At 40.1% G+C, this 19,338-nt stretch overlaps 1 protein-coding gene across 1 annotated transcript; it reads left to right on the top strand.

Moving 5' to 3' along the window:
- Positions 1–347: 347 nt before the first annotated feature.
- Positions 348–19,277, top strand: march1 (membrane-associated ring finger (C3HC4) 1). The gene is given in 9 exon segments (XM_027024012.2): positions 348–1,067; positions 6,734–7,044; positions 12,892–12,942; positions 13,649–13,670; positions 13,673–13,727; positions 15,165–15,345; positions 17,498–17,645; positions 18,226–18,298; positions 18,372–19,277. Coding segments are annotated over 8 exon segments (774 nt in total). The 5' UTR covers positions 348–1,067; positions 6,734–6,945; the 3' UTR covers positions 18,517–19,277.
- Positions 19,278–19,338: the final 61 nt, after the last annotated feature.

Raw genomic sequence — 19,338 nt, forward strand, 5'->3', positions numbered from 1 at the left:
ATGTCAGCCAAACATACATTTTATTGACAATAAAGTTACTGTAAGGAGTCATCAGCAGGGAGGCATAGATGGAAATACTGACTGCATGTCATAAGTAAGGATTATTATAGGTGCACCTATATTACTCAGTAACCCAACAACTGGAAAATAGAACTAGAAGTAGAAACCAGATCACAGGAAAACAAACAAACAGGCAAGTCGACACATAGAAGACACATGGAAGACCACAGGGGACTCTGTGATTTCTTAGACATGCAGTGACGTAACAAACCAGACAGGTGTTGTTGGTCAGTAAGGGGGCGGGGCCAGGGCAGGATACTAGAACACGGGGAAGGAGCAGACGAACTGTAAAACGAAGTAAATCAGAAAACACTTGTTATAGCCGTATAGAAGCACGGGCGTGGCTTATGCTATGACATTTTGTCTGTATAGCATGAAAAAGACATGACGTTGGATTATAAAATAGGCCAGTACTTTTACCACTTGTTGTAAGTAGGTTAACCTGATCCTATTGTTGCTTTATTATGTCCTTCTTCAAGGTCTGAAAGCTAAAACTGGCTGTTCACGAATGGCTACTTGAAGGAATGACGGAGACCTTGCAGAATTTGCCAGCATGAAATGACAAATCCTAGAAGACTTTACTCAGCTGTGGGAAATAACGGTTTGCACGTTGACTGCGGCACTCATCACGTCCACAGACTGCATGCCTCGAAGATTGTTGCAGTTCCGAAAGGCACGGTTTTTGCCGCATGACATCACTGACTGAGCAGGGAGTTTGCGTTGCTGGAGGAGAAAAGACGAAAGCAGCAGCAGACAGCAAGGCGTGTTGTGCTCTTTGTAAGCTGATAGAGCCATCAGCGACGCGCGCTCGTGGTACATTTAAAAGTCCTCTTTGCAAGCTGGATTTTGAGGAAGAGTATAGCAGCCTATAAGTTATTAGATTTGCCCTCGCGTTTTCACATAGGAGTCTGAAACTGCCTTGTTGCTATGCAACATAACTGGAACTGTGCAAAACTCAGAAGACACGAACAAATGAATCAATGACAATATTAAGATCCTGTTGTCAGGTCAGTTCTGAAATCGCTATGTAGTTGATGCATTTGTGTTTGTACCCATCACTGTGACTGAGCCTTATTTGCTTTTGTTACACGTTTCATCACACATGCGCTAATTGGCAACCGCTGTTTATGCCTAGTTATCTAACCTACTCTAATGTAGCATGCATGTAACGCCAGTGACCGGTGAGGAGGCCGTAGGTGATTTGTGTAACTAGCAAAGTTTTACGTCAACTATCCCAGTATGGTTTGACAGTAGAATTGGGATACTTGGTGAATTGACTTTGCTTAGGGATAGGCATGACGTTAGCTAGCACATGCATACAGGCACAGATAGGAGTTGAATAGAGAGTTCATGGTCTGTTAGGTCGAGGCACAATCATTTAGCGAGTGTCGGTTCGCAGATTTGCAGACCACGTTGCAAATCTTTGCTAATAGTTGTTTTAAAATCATTACTAAATTCTTGTTTCTTTCTTTCCTTGCTCCTGTATAAACTAAGCTTGATGTTGATTTACAAAGTGGTTGTCTTGTACCTGAAGGCCTTCTTAAGTCAGGGAATGGTCAAGAACATTAGCTAAAGGAAGTTTACTGGGGCTTTCCCTTTAAGTCTTCGCATGCATAGTTCCATAAACCATACGCTAATCTCTGTTATTTGCCTCCTTCATGTAACTGTATTATAGCGCTCTCTCTCTCTCTCTCTCTCTCTCTCTCTCTCTCTCTCTCTCTCTCTCTCTCTCTCTCTCTCTCTAGGCAAGAAGTAAATTCTCCTCAAGGTGGCGATACTGGGGGGGGGGGGGATCAACTGGGATCCTACGGCACACTGGTATTTTGTATCAGTGGCAGTGTTTCCTTGTTTATTTTGTTTTTGAATAGCAGTTTTGATTTAGAAAGGGGTATCACAGATCTTGGCAGAATGTGCAAGGTGAGATAAATCAATCTAACCTACTTTATGCTGATTTTTGATTATGTAAATAGACATTGCTTTGCAAATTCCTAATTGTAACTAAAGCAGTTTGAGGTCATTTTAAGACATCTTTTGGCAAATTGGCATCTTCACAGATGGTTCTCATCTCTAACAACCCCTGCATTCACCACAGCAATAAGATAAGTACCCAGCACTCTAAGTAAAAGAGACCAAGTGGAATGTACATTTCGGAAGAGCAACAATTGTCTTTTTATTTATACAGAGGAACTCAGCCCAGTTTTAGTGGTCAGATTAATTCTGTTATTTACAAAGGAACCATGCTCTTTATAAGAAGCTGAACAAAAGTAGGCCTCTCTTCATTTCAAAGACATTCAATGTTATTTTTTAAACAGTTTGGATATAAAAAAACTTAACTTTTCCAGTGGCAAAAATCACTTTGCCATTTGGCTCATATGAATTAGTCAACATTAGACAACACCCTTACTGTGTAATCACTTCTTGTAAATTCTCGGTAAATACCACGCAACAGTGAAAAGGTCCACCATGAAACTTTTACCTAAAACAGGGAGTGCTCCCAGATCTATGAGGTTAATACTTTTAATACTACTATTTGGAATTTTGACTTTGTATTATTATTGTTATTAGTATACAGTAGTTAACATTAACAAACCGTGAATGTCTGCATGAATAAACTATAAGTAATGACAATAAGGTAATTGAAATAATTTAAAAAACCAATGAAACCACACGACTTTGCTTCTTATCACTAGATAACATTTTACAATTTAGTAACACTATATATATTTTTTTACTTCTTCTGTCACAGAACGCTCCCTTTCCACCGGTCATGTAGTATGGCCTGCCGCGTACAGTGGGAGTTCTGCCTTAACTGTGTATTTGTAAACATGCCTACGTTAAGCACACACCTGAATTGGTTTACTCTTGTCAGTGTGTGTGTTATTGTCAGTCATTGTTCACGTCCACCGTCTGAATGTCTGAGCTTGTGATCACCGCTTGTGTTAGATGTGAGTGCCAACGTCTTCAATGTTCGTCAATAAATGTCTGTTTCTGTCAAGCGATTCTGTATGTCCTGCTCCTTACACTGTGGCACTCAGGCCGTTACATCTTCACTATTTAGTGTTCACTTTAGCCAATTTGCTTTATGGTACATATGGTTGACTAATACTGAAGTTTATGTAATGTTAACTAATTCTGTTAGTTAACATGAGGTGTTGTCACTGCATCTTTAGCAATAAACAGAAACAGTACCCCAAAAGGATATGGGTATATTAAACTTTGAAACTGCTGGACTCAAATGTCACCTGAGTTTAACAAATCTAGATATAAAATATTATAAAGGTTATAAAATCTAGAAAGAGAGTTCTGACATACCTTACATCTTAGAAAAACTTTATTAGTAACCTTCATTAGAAACATCTTATAGGTGTGTGGATAGAGCCTTTGATCTTGTGCTGTGCACTTTGTGCTAGTGATCCTACAGTTTCTCACGTAAAGACAGCTGCTAGCTGAATATTTCTGACAAGATAGCAGACCACTCTCATCCCAGCCTTGCCAAAGCTGCATGTAAAACTGCTGTGCCCAATGAACACAGCATCCAAAACATCTGTCCTGCCACTACCATGCCAGTGTCGCAGCCATGTTGATAATAACTCCACCACCAAAATGACATCCTGCTAGCAGTGGGCCTTAAGAGAGAGTACTGACTAATAGTACATGACAAGAGATGGACTGCAACCTGTAAAAATAACCAAAACAATGCTCCTAACTTCAGGTGAACAATAGCTTGCTCAGCTACAAACATACCTCACAATGGTAAGCATGTTTCACCTGCCTTGCTGATTAACATGCCCTGTACATCACACCACACAGTGAAGTGATGAGTCACCATATTTGAAAAGGCCTGAAGAAATGCATATATCCTCACTCTCAATGACATTTTGACAAGATTGAAATGTGACCTCCTGAGAATTATTACATTGAAGCCCAAGGGACCAAAATCATATGTTCAATAACACTTCCAATCTAACAACTGGACAACCAGAAATCTGTTGAACCATCCTATTGTCACAAGAATCAGTATTAACAGTGTTAACTGTTTGGCAATGTGTCAAATCTAATCTGCCTTAATGATACTGAACTGAGATTCTGAGCCAAGTCATGTGATCATCCGATGAGAGCTGTGTGTTTACCTGTCAGGATGGCGGCTGTGCAGCGAGACTGATGCCTGGCACATGGAGCGGGTTCAGTCATGACTGGCCAGGGCAGGAAATGGGCTTGTTGGTTTTAATGTCTCTGCGCACAGCCTGAACAGCAGTGACAGCACCTATGTCAACACATAAAAGCTCACCCCCCCCCCCCCAAACATTTGTGCTGTTGTGACCCTGTTCCTCTTCCTCTTCCTCAGTTAATTTCTGGAAAAAGCTGGTAGACAAAGAAAACAGAGAGAAGCTGAACACTGCAACACTGATATTGTAATATCATCATCATTATTGACAAGGAAGCTCTGTTTATTCCACAGGAATATAATAATTCACAGCTTGTCTGGAGACAAGGCACACAGCTGAAGTCATGAATTAAGCTCTAAACAAAATAAAAACTAAACAGAACATGATTTCCTTTTAGTAAGAAAGTGGTCAAGATTTGTATGGCAGATATAGCATCTGAGATTAATGTACAGCTGGACTGTGCACCCGTTGTTCTCTATGGGTGCCTTGCAGTGAAAAAGTCTCTCATGGCTCTATATAAGAAACATAGCAGGAAAGAACCTTGATTTCCAGGCCACAGCATGGATGAATAGCACTGTGGCTGAAAAGAAATGCAGCTCTTCCACTTTAGCAAAGGGGAGTGGGTTTCAGACATAAACAGGTTATTGTCTTCAGGTAAATCTGATAACCACAGACCCCTGACATGGTGCCTGCAAGAGGGCCTGCATTCTTACTTTATGTCTGGTTCTTCCTTTGTGCCCCCAATAACTGCCTTTCTTCAGTTCCACAGAGGAGTTTGTATGGAATCACAGACACTATTGTTAGGCTTGGTATAAGTTAAGAGATCACCGCTAATTTTTTTGGAAAGTGACTACAAACCGGGCCATCACAGTGATGGGTGCTATGTCTTGGTCTGATGCAGCGGAGTGGACACTGGTGCAGGTCACCCCATAATGGAAATGTTTTGCTTTCCTCATGAAAGTGAAAGGGTGCATACTGTAAGGGTGTGGTGTCAAGAAGCTCTAACAAATATTTGTAAAAGATTTAATTGCAAGAATGACTTTCAGACTGAGTGGGTAAGACACACTTTTTAAGTAAGTGTCGTTGTTCTCCAGAGCAGCAGGCTCTGATCAGGACCTGTGTGTAGCAGGTGTCCCTATACTCTGTGCGTACTATCTTAATGAATAGTTTTGCAAACTATTTCTATCTGTATCTTTGAATAAGTGTGTCTGATAGTAGAATAAATGGCAATGTGCTTGATCAGGTAACCTGAGTAAAGAATAATGTGTAGGCACCAAATTGCATCATTGTCCTAATGTCTGGATTAAATTAATTAAATTAAAGGAGCAATAAGTCATTTTTCCAATGATTCTTCTTCATATTATGAAATAGCTTCTATACTGACACCTAGTGGCCTTTAGATTTTAGAGCTTTTTTACTAAATTTATTTTAAGCATGGCTGCCTCCATTCGGGGTAGCTGCTCAATGGAACATAAACTCATTCATATGTGAACAGCAAAGCAATTTGATTCTTGATCTTTGAACTTGACCTTTATTTTTCATCTTCATTCTTTGATTATTCATTCTTCATGTCAGCTGTGGTTTATAGAAAAAAAAAGTAAAAATAATAATCACTCACAATATTGTTTGCACTTTGTGGTGGTAAAATTACTTATTGCTCATTTAACATTTAATTATTCCTTGTAAAATTAGGTTTCATGTTACTTGTTGACAGTTTTACTTTGCTTAAGTGCATATGAAGTTGTAAAAAGATTCATGTTTACAATAATTTCCTTTATAAAGAATGCCAGCTGTTAAAAAGGCCTTGAAAAAAGGAATGCCTACAAATAGGAAGTTGACTTCAGGCAGTTCCTTTGCCTTGTAAACCTATAAACCATATAAACTTGAAAGGGTTCATTTTATCACTCAACCTACTTTTACAAACCTGGCTGCAGCTGAAGGGTAAGTGGGCCTGCGACATCTGTCTGTATCCCAGAAGTATTATTACTACAGCCGCCCTTCAGGAAACTGCTAATTATCACATTTCCTGAGAAAGCTGAGTGTGATGAAGCCACACATACCAAAGCTGAGTGTGACAGAGCACAGTGAAACACTTTCTCAGCACACTGTTCAGCGCACTATCAGTATCAGTTTCTTGATGTCAAAACAAAAATGGCGAATTAACTTGCTTTCATGTATTAGTGCTAGTTCAGAAGTGCAAAGTCATATATTTTGAAGCATCATATATTTTAGAAGTATCCGGCTCTGTGAGTGCATGGCCAGGTGTGGCCAGGTGTCCTTGAAACTGGCAGTAGGTGGAGCGTGGATCTCCTGCGGCTGCTAAGCTGATCACTAGCTTGCAGGATCCTATGGCGTCCCTGTAGAGGGAGGAGGAGATTTTGGGCTAAAATAACCCCTAAGTCATCCTCCAAGACATGTGTTCAGTGACTGGGCTGACAGTGGCTCAGGCTGCAATGATTATACTATTTCTCTTTCTCTCTCTCTCTCTCTCTCTCTCTCTCTCTCAGAGTTCCCAGGTGGAATGAGGGCAGCTGGCTTTCTCGTACTGGCCAACTTTCCAGATGTTTCCAAACTTTGAGGTTTGTGGCTGAAACCTCGACCAGACACCGTGTGGCGGAATAGATCCATGCATGTCCACTGAAGTGGCTTCCCCATACTGTTTTGGCAAGGACCATGGTGATGGTGTAAACTTCATGGTGTAAATCCGAGCAGTCTTAATATGCCCATGCAGCAGATTTCTGTGGTACCTGCCATGAAGGAGAACACAAGCAATGGCTGGGGTTCTAGCAGAACTAGAGATAAAAGTAAAGAGAATGAGGTGAGCACATATGCACATGCACGACCCAGTTCATCAGTGGTCTGACATACACATATAACATACCCCAAAGGGCTAATCGTCTAGAAATTGAAACTTGAGTGCCAAAAGGAATGCAAGGAACACATGCTACAGTCCACCTGGATATGTAAGCCTAGATCCACACGTTGAAATAAATGTGACTATATATGTCTTTCATCTTTCATCAGCCATGCCAGCAGAGTTCTTCTGAAGCTCTAGACAGGAGGCAAGGAAAAAGAAATTGCTTCTGAAAGTGTCCTAAAAATCATAATTTGAGAGTTTGTGAATATCTAGACTGACTAAGCGCTTACTAAACAGGAAATATCTTAAAACAGATTTTGAATATAAACTGCTTTACCTTCTTGAGCTTCAGAAGCTCCTTTCTCACACAGCAGTTGAAGGACCTTTGTCCAAAACACATGTATGTGTGTTTATACAAATGAGAACAAGCGTCAAGAGATTTGAGTCGAGGTAGACGCACAGTACTTCAGTATTATTCCTCCTACAAAGATCCAACAAAAGAGAGTAATTTGTGTGGGTGTGTGTTTTTGTTGGTGGGTGAATAATGCTGGTGGTAATAGAGTGTAATTTAAGAGTTGGTGTTGTGCAGTTAGTGTAAACATAGCATAATGAGCATTCATATGATACACAGCCACTGGTTTGTTAGCTTGTATCTTGTATTTTGCTTTAGTGTTTTCCCTTGATTGTAATTGCATAATACAGATAATACAAGATAAATACAAGGCAGGCATTGAGGATGAATCTTACTGGAATTATATGTCATGGCCTTATAATTACATATAATATTACCAGAAGTATATCATTGTTTATCTTACTGTAGATCTTACTGTTGATGAAAAGGAAGGTGTAAACAAAGCACTTAGAGCTTCAAAACATGCCTCAACAAGTATTTGAAGAAATTACATCTAAAAATGACATCTAATGACAATCTAGAATGTAAAAATCTAGAATGTAAGGAGTAGTGTGTAAGGATCTAGACTGAGATTGCTTACTTACTGACTAAGCGCTGGAAGTGATTCTTTTTTTTTTTAAACAAAAAAAGTCCCTACCCTAAGTGTTACAAGGGGACAGCTGTTACACTCATGGAAAGCAGGAGTTTAATAGTGTCCTGTGTATACATGTATGAAGGTTCTACCTTTAGGCTTGTAGTGGCAATATTTTGTTGGTTATTCTGCCAGTTCAAGTTTGTGCCATTCATATGTTGTGTGTCATTCAGTGCAACATTTTGTTTCTTTGTTTCACTTCTTATCACAATAAACGTAGCAGTCTCGTGTACTTGTGTTTTACCTACATTTGCGAGTCCTTTGTAGGATGATAGTATCTCAGAGGCAAACCAGAACTGTTCTGGATTACAAAGACATTATCTGAAAGAATTAAATATTTCATTTTAAAAGTTCTTTACTTTAGTCATTTCAGGATTTGATGTTTTGGGGAGCCAAGCCTAGCCAAACTTCCTGTTATCAAATGGACTCTTTTGCGGCCACACATGTTCACATCTTAGCTGTGGACGTTGTCACTAGCACGGTCACCTCTGTCTCCAGGTAGTTCCTCCATATTGATAAATAGAACAGAACCCTTATTCAGCTTAACCTGCCAAGGTCAAAATCTTATTAGTGTTCTGGAAAAACAAATAAGAGCAGATCATGTTTTTTTGTCTTACAGTCGTATCATTAAGGTCTGGATACTCAATCTGCAGGCAATGTGGAAATTTGGAGTGAATGCGCCTGTTTGGCTTCTCGAAATCTTCCTTTTTCATGGTCTCCATCTCTTTAATTATCCCTATGGCCACTTTCTTGGCTTAATGAAATCCATTTCCTTCTTCTTAGATTCAGTACTTGATTCATATCTAGTTTTCTCACAAGGCAGTTCAGTGTTGGGCAAATCACCTCTAAAGGAATCCTGGTTTTGGACTGGCCCATTTCATACCTCAAATCTAACTAGCAACATGAGAAATTGTTCACACAGATAAGTGAATCAGATGAAGCTTTAAACAGATACTGAAGACTTTATCTCTGTTGGGTCATAGAAGCTTAAAATTTGTTTTAAAAATTTGTTTTAAAAGTAAACATATGTCTTATAAGTGTGCACTAATGTTATATTGAAGCAAATGTTTTAGAAGAGATATTATTCAGAGCTCAGGGAAATCACCACAAACTCATTTATCTGGCTATATCCAGTGCTGTTTTTCTTCCATATTTCAGCCTTGTAAAATGTCCTTTCACAAGACTTTACTTATTTCAGTACTTGAAAGAACATGACATACTCAAACAGTTATTTCTGATGGGTAAAACAAGGTCTGCAAGGACATTTTACTTCTTATTTGTCTAGGCATTAAAGCCTTCAAACTTGATATAGAATTTCAGCTTTGAATTCATATGAATTGTGGCTTGTTTGGTCGATGTGCTAGTTAGTTTTGATGCATGAAATTTGTGTATATTGCAAAAATACAACCAGAGAGTGAAATAGTAAGCTATACATTTTAATTATTTTAAACAGATATACATATATATACATCATACAGATATACATCAGGTTATTTCCTGAAGAACTCTGATGGTATTGTCATGCATGTTAATGGTTCTTTGATTTATTTAATTTATTATACAATGTTAAGAGAATTTATTACTCACAAATCTTAATTTTTCGGGCATTTACACACATGTCCTAGCTATCAGGGATTAACACCAGATCATTTATGCTTAGCGATAACTGGTTCTGGGTTAAAGAACAAAAACCTCCATTAGGAACTGATTGAAAAATAATTACTGCATCACTGCTCAGTGGTGTTAAGATATCTATATGAGTTTCTATGAAAGCCTTTATATGAAAGTCTTAATATAAAGCTTTCATTCAATTTTCTATTGAGAGTGAAAGATAAATTGATTCAATGGTGTGAACAAAACCAATGATCTACTCAACCTCTGAGCTTAATCATTATTGAGCAAGAACTAAGCAAAGAAGCAGCTTCAGACTCTCACAGCTGCTCATTTTGGCACGTACACCATTGTGATCAGCTCTTCCATATCACAGCTCTCAAATCACATGCTGTTTACTTATAGCAAAACTGTGCTCCTGATATTAACTAATAGTCTCATTTGCATAGTCCCATAAATAAGCAAAAGCAATCAACACTCAGAAACCCACAACTCTGCTGGATTAAGAATAAGAGTGCACACAGTTTTTTAGGGGCAACAAAATGCATTTCTGGATCTCCATGTTGCTGTCTCTTATTACTTTTGCCTTTGATCCAGAGAGAGAGACTTACAGATATGTTGGGGATTCATAATTCACAGGAATATGTTGCAGGTGATTGTGGTTAACTTGTTGTAGGTGATTATGTTGTAGATGATTGTGGTTAATGATTTAGGTGTTTGAAACATCCATCAAAGATTTGCATTACTTGACATTTTTAGTTGACTGTGATCTGACAGTTCGGTTTTCATAGGCTTAGCGCAACACGAGGCATAATGCTAAACCATGGAGTAGGGGGTATCTGTGTTGATTTAATTTTGGGCGTCAAGTACACCTAAGGTCATTTTGGTGATGTACCATTCACCATTCATATTCACATTAAATGATGATTGCAGTCATAGTCAAACATCAACCTTTGCACTGATTTGATACCCACTCATGGATAACAAAATATTAAAAAATCTCCAAACCCAGTGAAGGCCTTCACAGTATAAAGGTGGGATACTCAATTTTGTTATGTTTTGTTCCATTCATGACCACATGAATGGAACAAAACATGGGGTGGTTTTGTTGTGGGTGGTCTTTAATGGAATGAGCTGAAGATTAAGAAAGCCTCCAGTTAAGAAAGCCTCATCTCTGCAGCAGACTGCAAGAAGTCAGGCCATGAAAAACCCAAGGACCCAAGGAACTTGTTGCACAGGTGGCATCCTATCACAATACCACGCTGGAATTCGCTGAGCTCCTGAGAGCGACACATTCTTTCAAAAGAATTCTTTCACAAATGTTTGTAGAAGCAGTCTGCATGCTTAAGTGCTTTATATATAACCTTGCACCTAAGCATGCAGACTGCTTCTACAGAGGTCACCAACTTTCTGCAGAGAAAATTGATACAGACCTCCAAACTTCATGTGGCTGTCAGATTACCTCAAGAACAGTTCGTAGCGAGCTTCATGGAATGGGTTTCCATGGCTGAGCAGCTGCATCCAAGCCTTACATCACCAAGCGCAATGCAACTAAGGGCTCGACCCCTTAGTTCCAGTGAAAGGAACCGCAAATGCTTCAGGATGCCAAGAGATTTTGGACAATTTCATGCTCCCAACTTTGTGGGAACAGTTTGGGGATGGCCCCTTCCTGTTCCAACATGAGTGCGCACCAGTGCACAAAGCAAATGTGGAAGAACTTGACTGGCCTGCACAGAGTCCTGACCTCAACCCGATATTGGAGTGGAGACTACGAGCCAGACCTTCTCATCCACCATCAGTGTCTGACCTCACAAATGCATTCCCATAAACAATACTCCTAAACCTTGTGGAAAGCCTTCCCAGAAGAGTTGAAACTGTTATAGGCTGAGCCAACATCGTATTAAACTCTTTGGATTAAGATTTGGATGTCACTCAAGTTCATATGCATGTGAAGGCAGACGAGTAAACATTTTTGGCAAAATAGTGTATATGTAATTCTTTTTTGCATTTTTGTACTGTGTATTTTATGTGATTGAGTTCCACACTCTGATTTCCAATGTGCATATTTCTATTACTTCAAATGGCAACAAATGAAAACTAAAGTATGCCATGAGGTCCGTGTGGACTTTGAGTCAAAACAGCTTCGTCCCAGGCGATCGCCAATGAAGGCACAATCTCGTGTTTCACATTCAAGTGAGGCATGAGTTAGGCTTTGTTTGTTATTTGGGCTGACCAAATAATTCACTTGAATACAAGAATGAATGTGAGCACTGTTTCTCTCTTTATATATAAAAGGAAGTGTTTCATGGGGATGCCTAAGGACTTGTTACAGCTGTATTCAATGTGCTGTATCTGTGTCACTCAGATGGAAACTGCTTAATAAAAATAAATGAAATGCAAGCTCTCTGCTAGCTTCTGTCTCTAGACATGTGCAAAGGCTGAAATACACACACACACACACACACACACACACACACACACACACACACACACACCACACACACACACACACACACACACACACACACACACACACACAAAAAAAAATGCACATATACAAAACACACAGAGGTGCCTTGTTGCATTGCTAACTTCAGTATTGCGATTGGTTGGTCTTAGAGATTCATGCACATTAAATGACAATTCATACATGTCTACTTAACCCACTAAAAAACAAACATACAGACCAATGGATCTTTATATTTGCAATTACTTTTAATCTAATGCTTTTAGCTTACCCTGATTAGAAGGTCTCATCTGTGAGGGATATCCACTCTGTGATTTCAGCCTTTAAAGCAATAACCGGATGCTGAATTACTCTGCCTGCATGTGTTTGTGTGTGTGTGTGTATGTGTGTGTGTATGGATCTGATTTGTCCAAATGGATCATATGTGTGTCTACTTCATAAGTAAAATGTGAGAAATTATATTACATGGGGACCTTTTTAAAAATAAAACAATAGGAAGGTTGGTAGGGTCTGAATGTTTAAATGTCATAAAACAAATATGTTGTGTGTGGGTGGCATGGGGGGCTATGTAAGATTGTTTCAGTAGTATACCAAGGTTTTTTTGTGTAACTGTTTATAGTGGGGGGGGGGGGGGGGGGGGGGGTTATGATGTTCAGGTGAAACATAATTAATCCCTTTATCTCTCAGATTGAGAAAGCACCTGGTCGATCAGGGAGTCGCTCAAGCAACATTTCAAAGGTAACACATACATACACATAGACAGGTGTGCACAAACACAGTGGTAGCTCATTTGTTAAGGTACATGACTAGTAGTCAGAAGGTTGCCAGTTCAAGCCCCACCACTGCCAAGTTGCCACTGTTGGGTGCCTGAGCAAGGCTCTTAACTCTCAGTTGTTCAAGTTGTGTTCAGTCAGAATTGTAAGGTGCTTTGGATAAAAGTGTCAGCTAAATGTCATAAAATTGTAAGATGAAGGTTAATTCAGTTTGATGAACTTAATTTTAGGTTGTTTCACCATTATTCGTGTTCTAGTTGGCTACTCCCCCACTATTGTTTTTTCAAATCAAACCAAAGTTTAACTGTGTAATGTCTAAGAAATCTATTGGCATTTTTAGTTCTGCAAAGGCAGACATACATGCAGAAACTGCCCTTGGGTGGATGGTTGATTTTAATTCCAACAATTTAGTCTCGCTGGTTTGTAATTGAAATTTGAATAAGCTTTGGCTAAGTTACCCAATGCATTAGCTGGTATTAGAGCATGTCATGTCATGTCCTTTAAGAGCATTCAGGAGTATAACCCCGTAATTCATAGTGGTGTTCTTAAACACCACTTAATAGTAAATACCAAGCTAATAGTAAATAGTATCTAAAGTATTCTAGTATATAAGGATTTAATCCATGTCTGTTAAGTTGCTAAATAACCTGGAAAATCTGTATTGTTTTCAGGCGAGTAGCTCCACCAAGGGCTCACACTAAATGATGCCTGTCGAACATCGGTCACTCTCTCTAATCAGGACATCTGCAGGTGGGTAGGGCTACAGCTGTTGCTCATGGTCATGAGAGGCAGCTCTCATATCAGTGTTTTCCTCATCTACACGAATCTGTGGAGTGAGCGTGAGAGAAATGTAGACGTCATATGCTCTTTGAAACTGGATTTCTGTACGTTGGAGAAAAACTGCTTCAGCAGCTAAGTCTTGGAGCAAAAACTATTTCTTTTCAAGTCAAAGATTTTACTCATTAGTTGTCTATGGACAACTTTTGTCTAATTTACCAGGTTTTCTGTGTGAATTTTTATTCAATGCAAAGGGTTTCTTAACAGTATGCCACATATTCACATTTCGCTGACACTCCATTTTTCTGTATCAGATGTCAGCGAATCCAATTTGTTGACAGTACAAAGTTATAGTAACAAACTACAGTGAAAAAATGTTCTACATCCTGCCTTCAGAACCACCTGCCTACTGATTATCTGAGCACACACTCATAGACTAAAACACTTCACTCAGAAACAATACAAATATAACAATCCAATAAAAAATACAAAGCAATTATCAGGCCATTTTCATTGCAGACCCCACACTTTTTATCACCCACTTCAACTTTTTATGTACTTGTTACATGCCATGATTTTCTGCCTTGCACATTCTCTTCACTGTCATTTCATGCTGTATTCTGTCTTCTTCATTGCCGATGTTGTGTATGTCTGTGCGTTTCCGTGTCCAGTCCTAGTGCTCTGGTAAAGTGTGGGAAGGATGGCTAAGATCAGACCACGCCCACCATGCCTGTATGAAATACCTCCAACCCTGCCCCGACAGTAAGAGACAGGTAAACGGCTTCATCGCCAGCCGCAAGACAATGGTGGGAGAGGTGGGGTAATTAGGTGCATCGCCAAGTGCACAGAGCAGTCAAATAGTCCATGCCCCCACACTCCTGTGCCCGCTGACTCATCATCCGAAGACGAGCAGAGGTGCGGCAGATGTGCTCCTGGAGTCGCAAGAAAGCCCACCAGAGACACATGCATGTGCAGGGCGGAGCCGAGGTCCTGCCCATCAACTTGGACAGGGGCCAGAAAGAAAAACAGCTCCTGCAGGGTACAGGGTCACCTTCAGGAGCCACGAGGTCTACCATAAAGAGGGAGGAGCAACACGACCAGTCACAGAAGAGGGAGTGGGTGTGGCAACAGGAGGAGCAGTGAGAAGGAGCAACTAATTACAAGGTCACATGAGGAGCAAGGGTTGGGAGGACCAAGATATGACTATCCTGACAGCTCAAAAGTAACAAGTATATACATTCAAAATGGCAGCATTCAGCAAGCATGCAGTGATGATGATCAGGAGGTGTGCAGGTGAGAGAGAGAACGCAAATGTTGGATGGCTGGATAGAGAGGCTGAAAAATAGGTAGGTAAGACCTTCGGATTGATGGTCTTTAAAAGAGTATATCCTGTTGTGTATGTTTGTGTAGGATCTGCCACAGCGAGGGCGATGAGGAGTGTGCTCTCATCACTCCGTGCAAGTGTACAGGGAGCCTGCGCTTCGTGCACCAGAGCTGCTTGAACCAGTGGATCAAGAGCTCAGACACACACTGCTGTGAGCTCTGCAAATATGAGTTCCTCATGGAGGCACACCTTAAACCCCTGCGCAGGGTATACACACACACACACACACACACACACATATACACACACACACACACACACGTGCATGCTCACGTACACACCCAGACATGCAAGTTCATCATGAAGACATACTGTATATGGCAAAACATATGTGGATACCTGTCCTAGTTATTGAGTTCAGGTGTTTCAGCCACACCCATAACTAACAGGTGTATAAAATCAAACAAACAGCTACCTAATCTCCATAGACAAATACTGTGAATAGAATGGGTCATACTTTAATAACTTTAGATGTGGCACTGTCATAGTAAAAGTTTGCCAGTGTGTCAAAAGTCAGTTGGTAAAACTTATACCCTGTTACATCTGCCCTGGCTGTTATTGTAAAACGAAGTCATGTAGGAGCCATAACAGTTTAGCAATGAAGCAGTAGATCACATACCAGCAGAGCAGGTGTGTATAAATTGCCTATTCTCAGCAACATCATTCAGTTACTTGCCTCTGGAAGCTTGATGAAAATGGGTTTCCATGGCTGAGCAGCTGCACACAAACCTAAGATCACTCTGTGCAATACCTATTGTCAGATGGAATAGCATAAATTATACTACCACTGGACTGTAGAGCAGTGGAAATGTGTTCTCTGGAAAAACGAATCATGCTTCACTAACTGCAAGTCCGATGGACAAATCTGGGTTAGGCACATGCCAGGAAAAGGTGCCAACAGCAAAGTTTGGTGGTCTTGTGCTGTTTTTTAACATAGATTTAGGGTAGATATTTTAGCGAATTATTTGGGGAGGACCCTCTCCTGTTCCAGTATGTGTCCCTATGCAGAAAGTGAGGTCCATAAAGATATGGTGGGCTGAGTTTGGTGTAGAGGAACCCCAGTGACCTGCACAGAGTGCTGACCTCAACCCCACTGAACACCTTTAACATGAACAGAAAAGCTTATTATGAGCCAGACCTTCTCATCCAACATCAGTGCCTGATCTCACAGATGCTCTTTTGACTGAATGGGCACATATTCCCCTAGACACATCTTGGGGAAAACCACAGAATATACCCATGAACAGTACCCCTGAATTCTTTCTCTCTCTCTGATAAGGGTGACATCTGTAACACACACACACACACAAATCTACCATATTAATATATTATGACATCACATGCTAAATCAGTGTGCAACATTATACACAATGTAAATTTCAAATTTCAGTTTCACTATTGAAACACCCCAGTCTGTTTGGTAAGCACATGATTTATAATGCAGACATTGTGATGTACATTACATTTAAGATCACAGATACACATGCACACAAAAAGGTATACAATTTTTTACTCACTTCAGTTGATTGCTGCGCTTTACTGCTTTTTACTGTGCAGTTTCCATGGTAACCCTCATTTTATTGTATATTTGTAATAAAAAGTTTGCGATCAATTTGAAATGAATTGGACATCTGCCTAAAGGGTTCCCAAAATGAGATGTCTTTATCTAAGTCTTACAAACGTGCATATATAATTTTATACTACTATCAGGTGGCAATGCCGTTTTGGTGGTAAGCTCAACCAGTGCTTTATGAAGAACATATAGGAGGTCAGGAGCAGTCTAGCTCCCACACCAATTACACATGCTTATAGTTCACGTTTGCTTTTGGTCTAGTTTGAATGACCTGCTTTGGATCATATCCCCAGATTTCAATGGGATTGAGGTAAAGATTTATAATCTGCCCTTCATATGTATGGCATTTCTCCTTTTTGAGATGCTCAGTTGGTGAAGTAGTCTTGCCTTTCTGATCAGTCATGTTTCATTACCCAGTCACTGAAGTTTAGATAATACATCTGACAGCATATATTCATATGCATATCAGCGTACATGGCAGAGAAGTATCCTCACACATCTCAACAAAACATGAAAACCTAAACATTTTTCAGATACATAAATACACCTTTTTACTGTTTTGAAATAATTTTCCATAACATGAAAACAGAAAGGAATACAGAGGGCTGATGTTGCCACCTTGTGGATATCAAGTGATATTATGAGGAGAAAACATTTTCAAATTGAGTTGGTTCATGACAGATTCGCTAGTTCGTTCATTTTGCTTTGACCATTTAACTATACTGAAGTCTACTGCTGCCTTTCCATCTCTCTCTAACCCTTTCCTCTGGATTCTCTGTCTTTCAGTGGGAGAAACTGCAGATGTCTTCTAGTGAGCGGAGAAAGATCTTCTGCTCAGTGACCTTTCACTTGGTGCCTGTGGCATGTGTCATTTGGTCCCTCTACATCCTCATTAACCGCACTGCAGAGGAGATTCGGCAAGGAAAGAACAATGGTAAATACATACACACACACACACATACCAACACCACACTATAGCCATGCTTTAACATGTACAAAATGTACTTTTGTATATATTTACATGCCCAGAAGATTGCGATGTCTTTTACAATTATATAATGCAGTAGTTTAACAATAGCTAGACACACTGATACAGTGCCACTCTATAATGCAACTGTTCATATGTAAATTCCACATTAGAACCATCCGTGAAGCTCTACTTATAACACATTATCCATTGTTATCTTCATATTTAAATATTAAATAAACTTCAGCTATGTAAAATGTTGAGTTCTAATGCTATAATGGAAAATGGAATTATGATGCTACCACCCCATGGCAGAGGCATGCTGTCATAGCTGTATACAATGTCATGCTACAATGCTTGGCAACAGGCACACTGCTAATGTGAAGTGTCATGTTATATTGACACTTCACATGGTGTGAAATGTCATACTGTAACATTGACAGCAATCAGTCTGTGTGGAATGTCATGCTGTAACACTATAAAATGCCCCTATTGCTCACCCATCCTTGCTATATGACATGCCCTTACTCGACTCTCCATGCTGTAGGGATTCTGGAGTGGCCATTCTGGACCAAGCTAACCGTGGTAGTCCTCAGCTTCGCCGGAGGCCTCATCTTCATGTACATCCAATGCAAAGTCTATCTGCAGCTGTGGAGGCGGCTCAAGGCATTCAACCGTGTTATCTTTGTGCAGAACTGCCCCGACAACGTCTGCCATGTGGGAGACACGGTCCTGCCAGCTCCAGGCGCATATGGCATACCAGAGCAGTCAGTCTTCCCTGCTCCCCAGACCCAAACAGGTGCTTCCTGCCCTGCCCCTCCAGGATGTGCGGAGATAGCACCTGTTTAACGGAGAACTGTGTGGAAACGATGGTGGGCTATTTTTGACACTCAGAACTGACGGGACTAAAATAAAGGCAGCTGCATCCCAGTTGTGGTTGTTCACTACTTAGTGTGCACTTTTTTTGTTAGGTGTACTGCCGCAGTGGTAGAACGGTAGTGTTTAACCTGGGGCAGAGTGCAAAAAAGGCACAGGGAATATGGAAAGCACTTATAAATTCCCCTATGCCTGTCATGAGAAGAGTTTGTAGGGGTGCAGTCCCCTGGTAGAACACTGCTGCTGCATAAAGGCATTCCAATGGCAATTCGGAATCAGAAAAGAAAGTATTTTTTAGCTCGGCCAACTTTCACACTTGTCCTGTGACAGCTCATAAAATAATAGGCACAATTGAAGACACGGCTCATGTCCCTTTACTAGCAGACTGTTAAATTCAAGTCTTAAAATGAGATAAAAATCTGCAAACAAATCTGCAAAAACCTTTAAAATATGTCTGCTTCAAAGAGTCTCCTGGTGAACTGGTTGTCTTAAGATGTCTAAAATCTTTGCTGTTTTTTTAATTGTTTTTACATGTTTCCAAAATTCTAGAAGTACTGAAAGACCATTAGTTTTATTCATGGCCTCTTACTCCAATTTCCATTTCAATTCCCAACCATGACCTCAATCTCCTTTATACACTATGACAGGATTTAGCAAAACGGACTCAACTATCATATATCCCTTTGGCTAGTGGCTGGGACAGTAGTTGTACCCCAGGAACATGTAGTAAGTACAAGCTTAACCACTGAAAAGTTGAGCAAATATTAAAACACTGCAGATCATT

The sequence above is a fragment of the Electrophorus electricus genome, chromosome 9 (assembly GCF_013358815.1).
Source record: "Electrophorus electricus isolate fEleEle1 chromosome 9, fEleEle1.pri, whole genome shotgun sequence".
In the NCBI taxonomy this organism is placed as follows: domain Eukaryota; kingdom Metazoa; phylum Chordata; class Actinopteri; order Gymnotiformes; family Gymnotidae; genus Electrophorus; species Electrophorus electricus.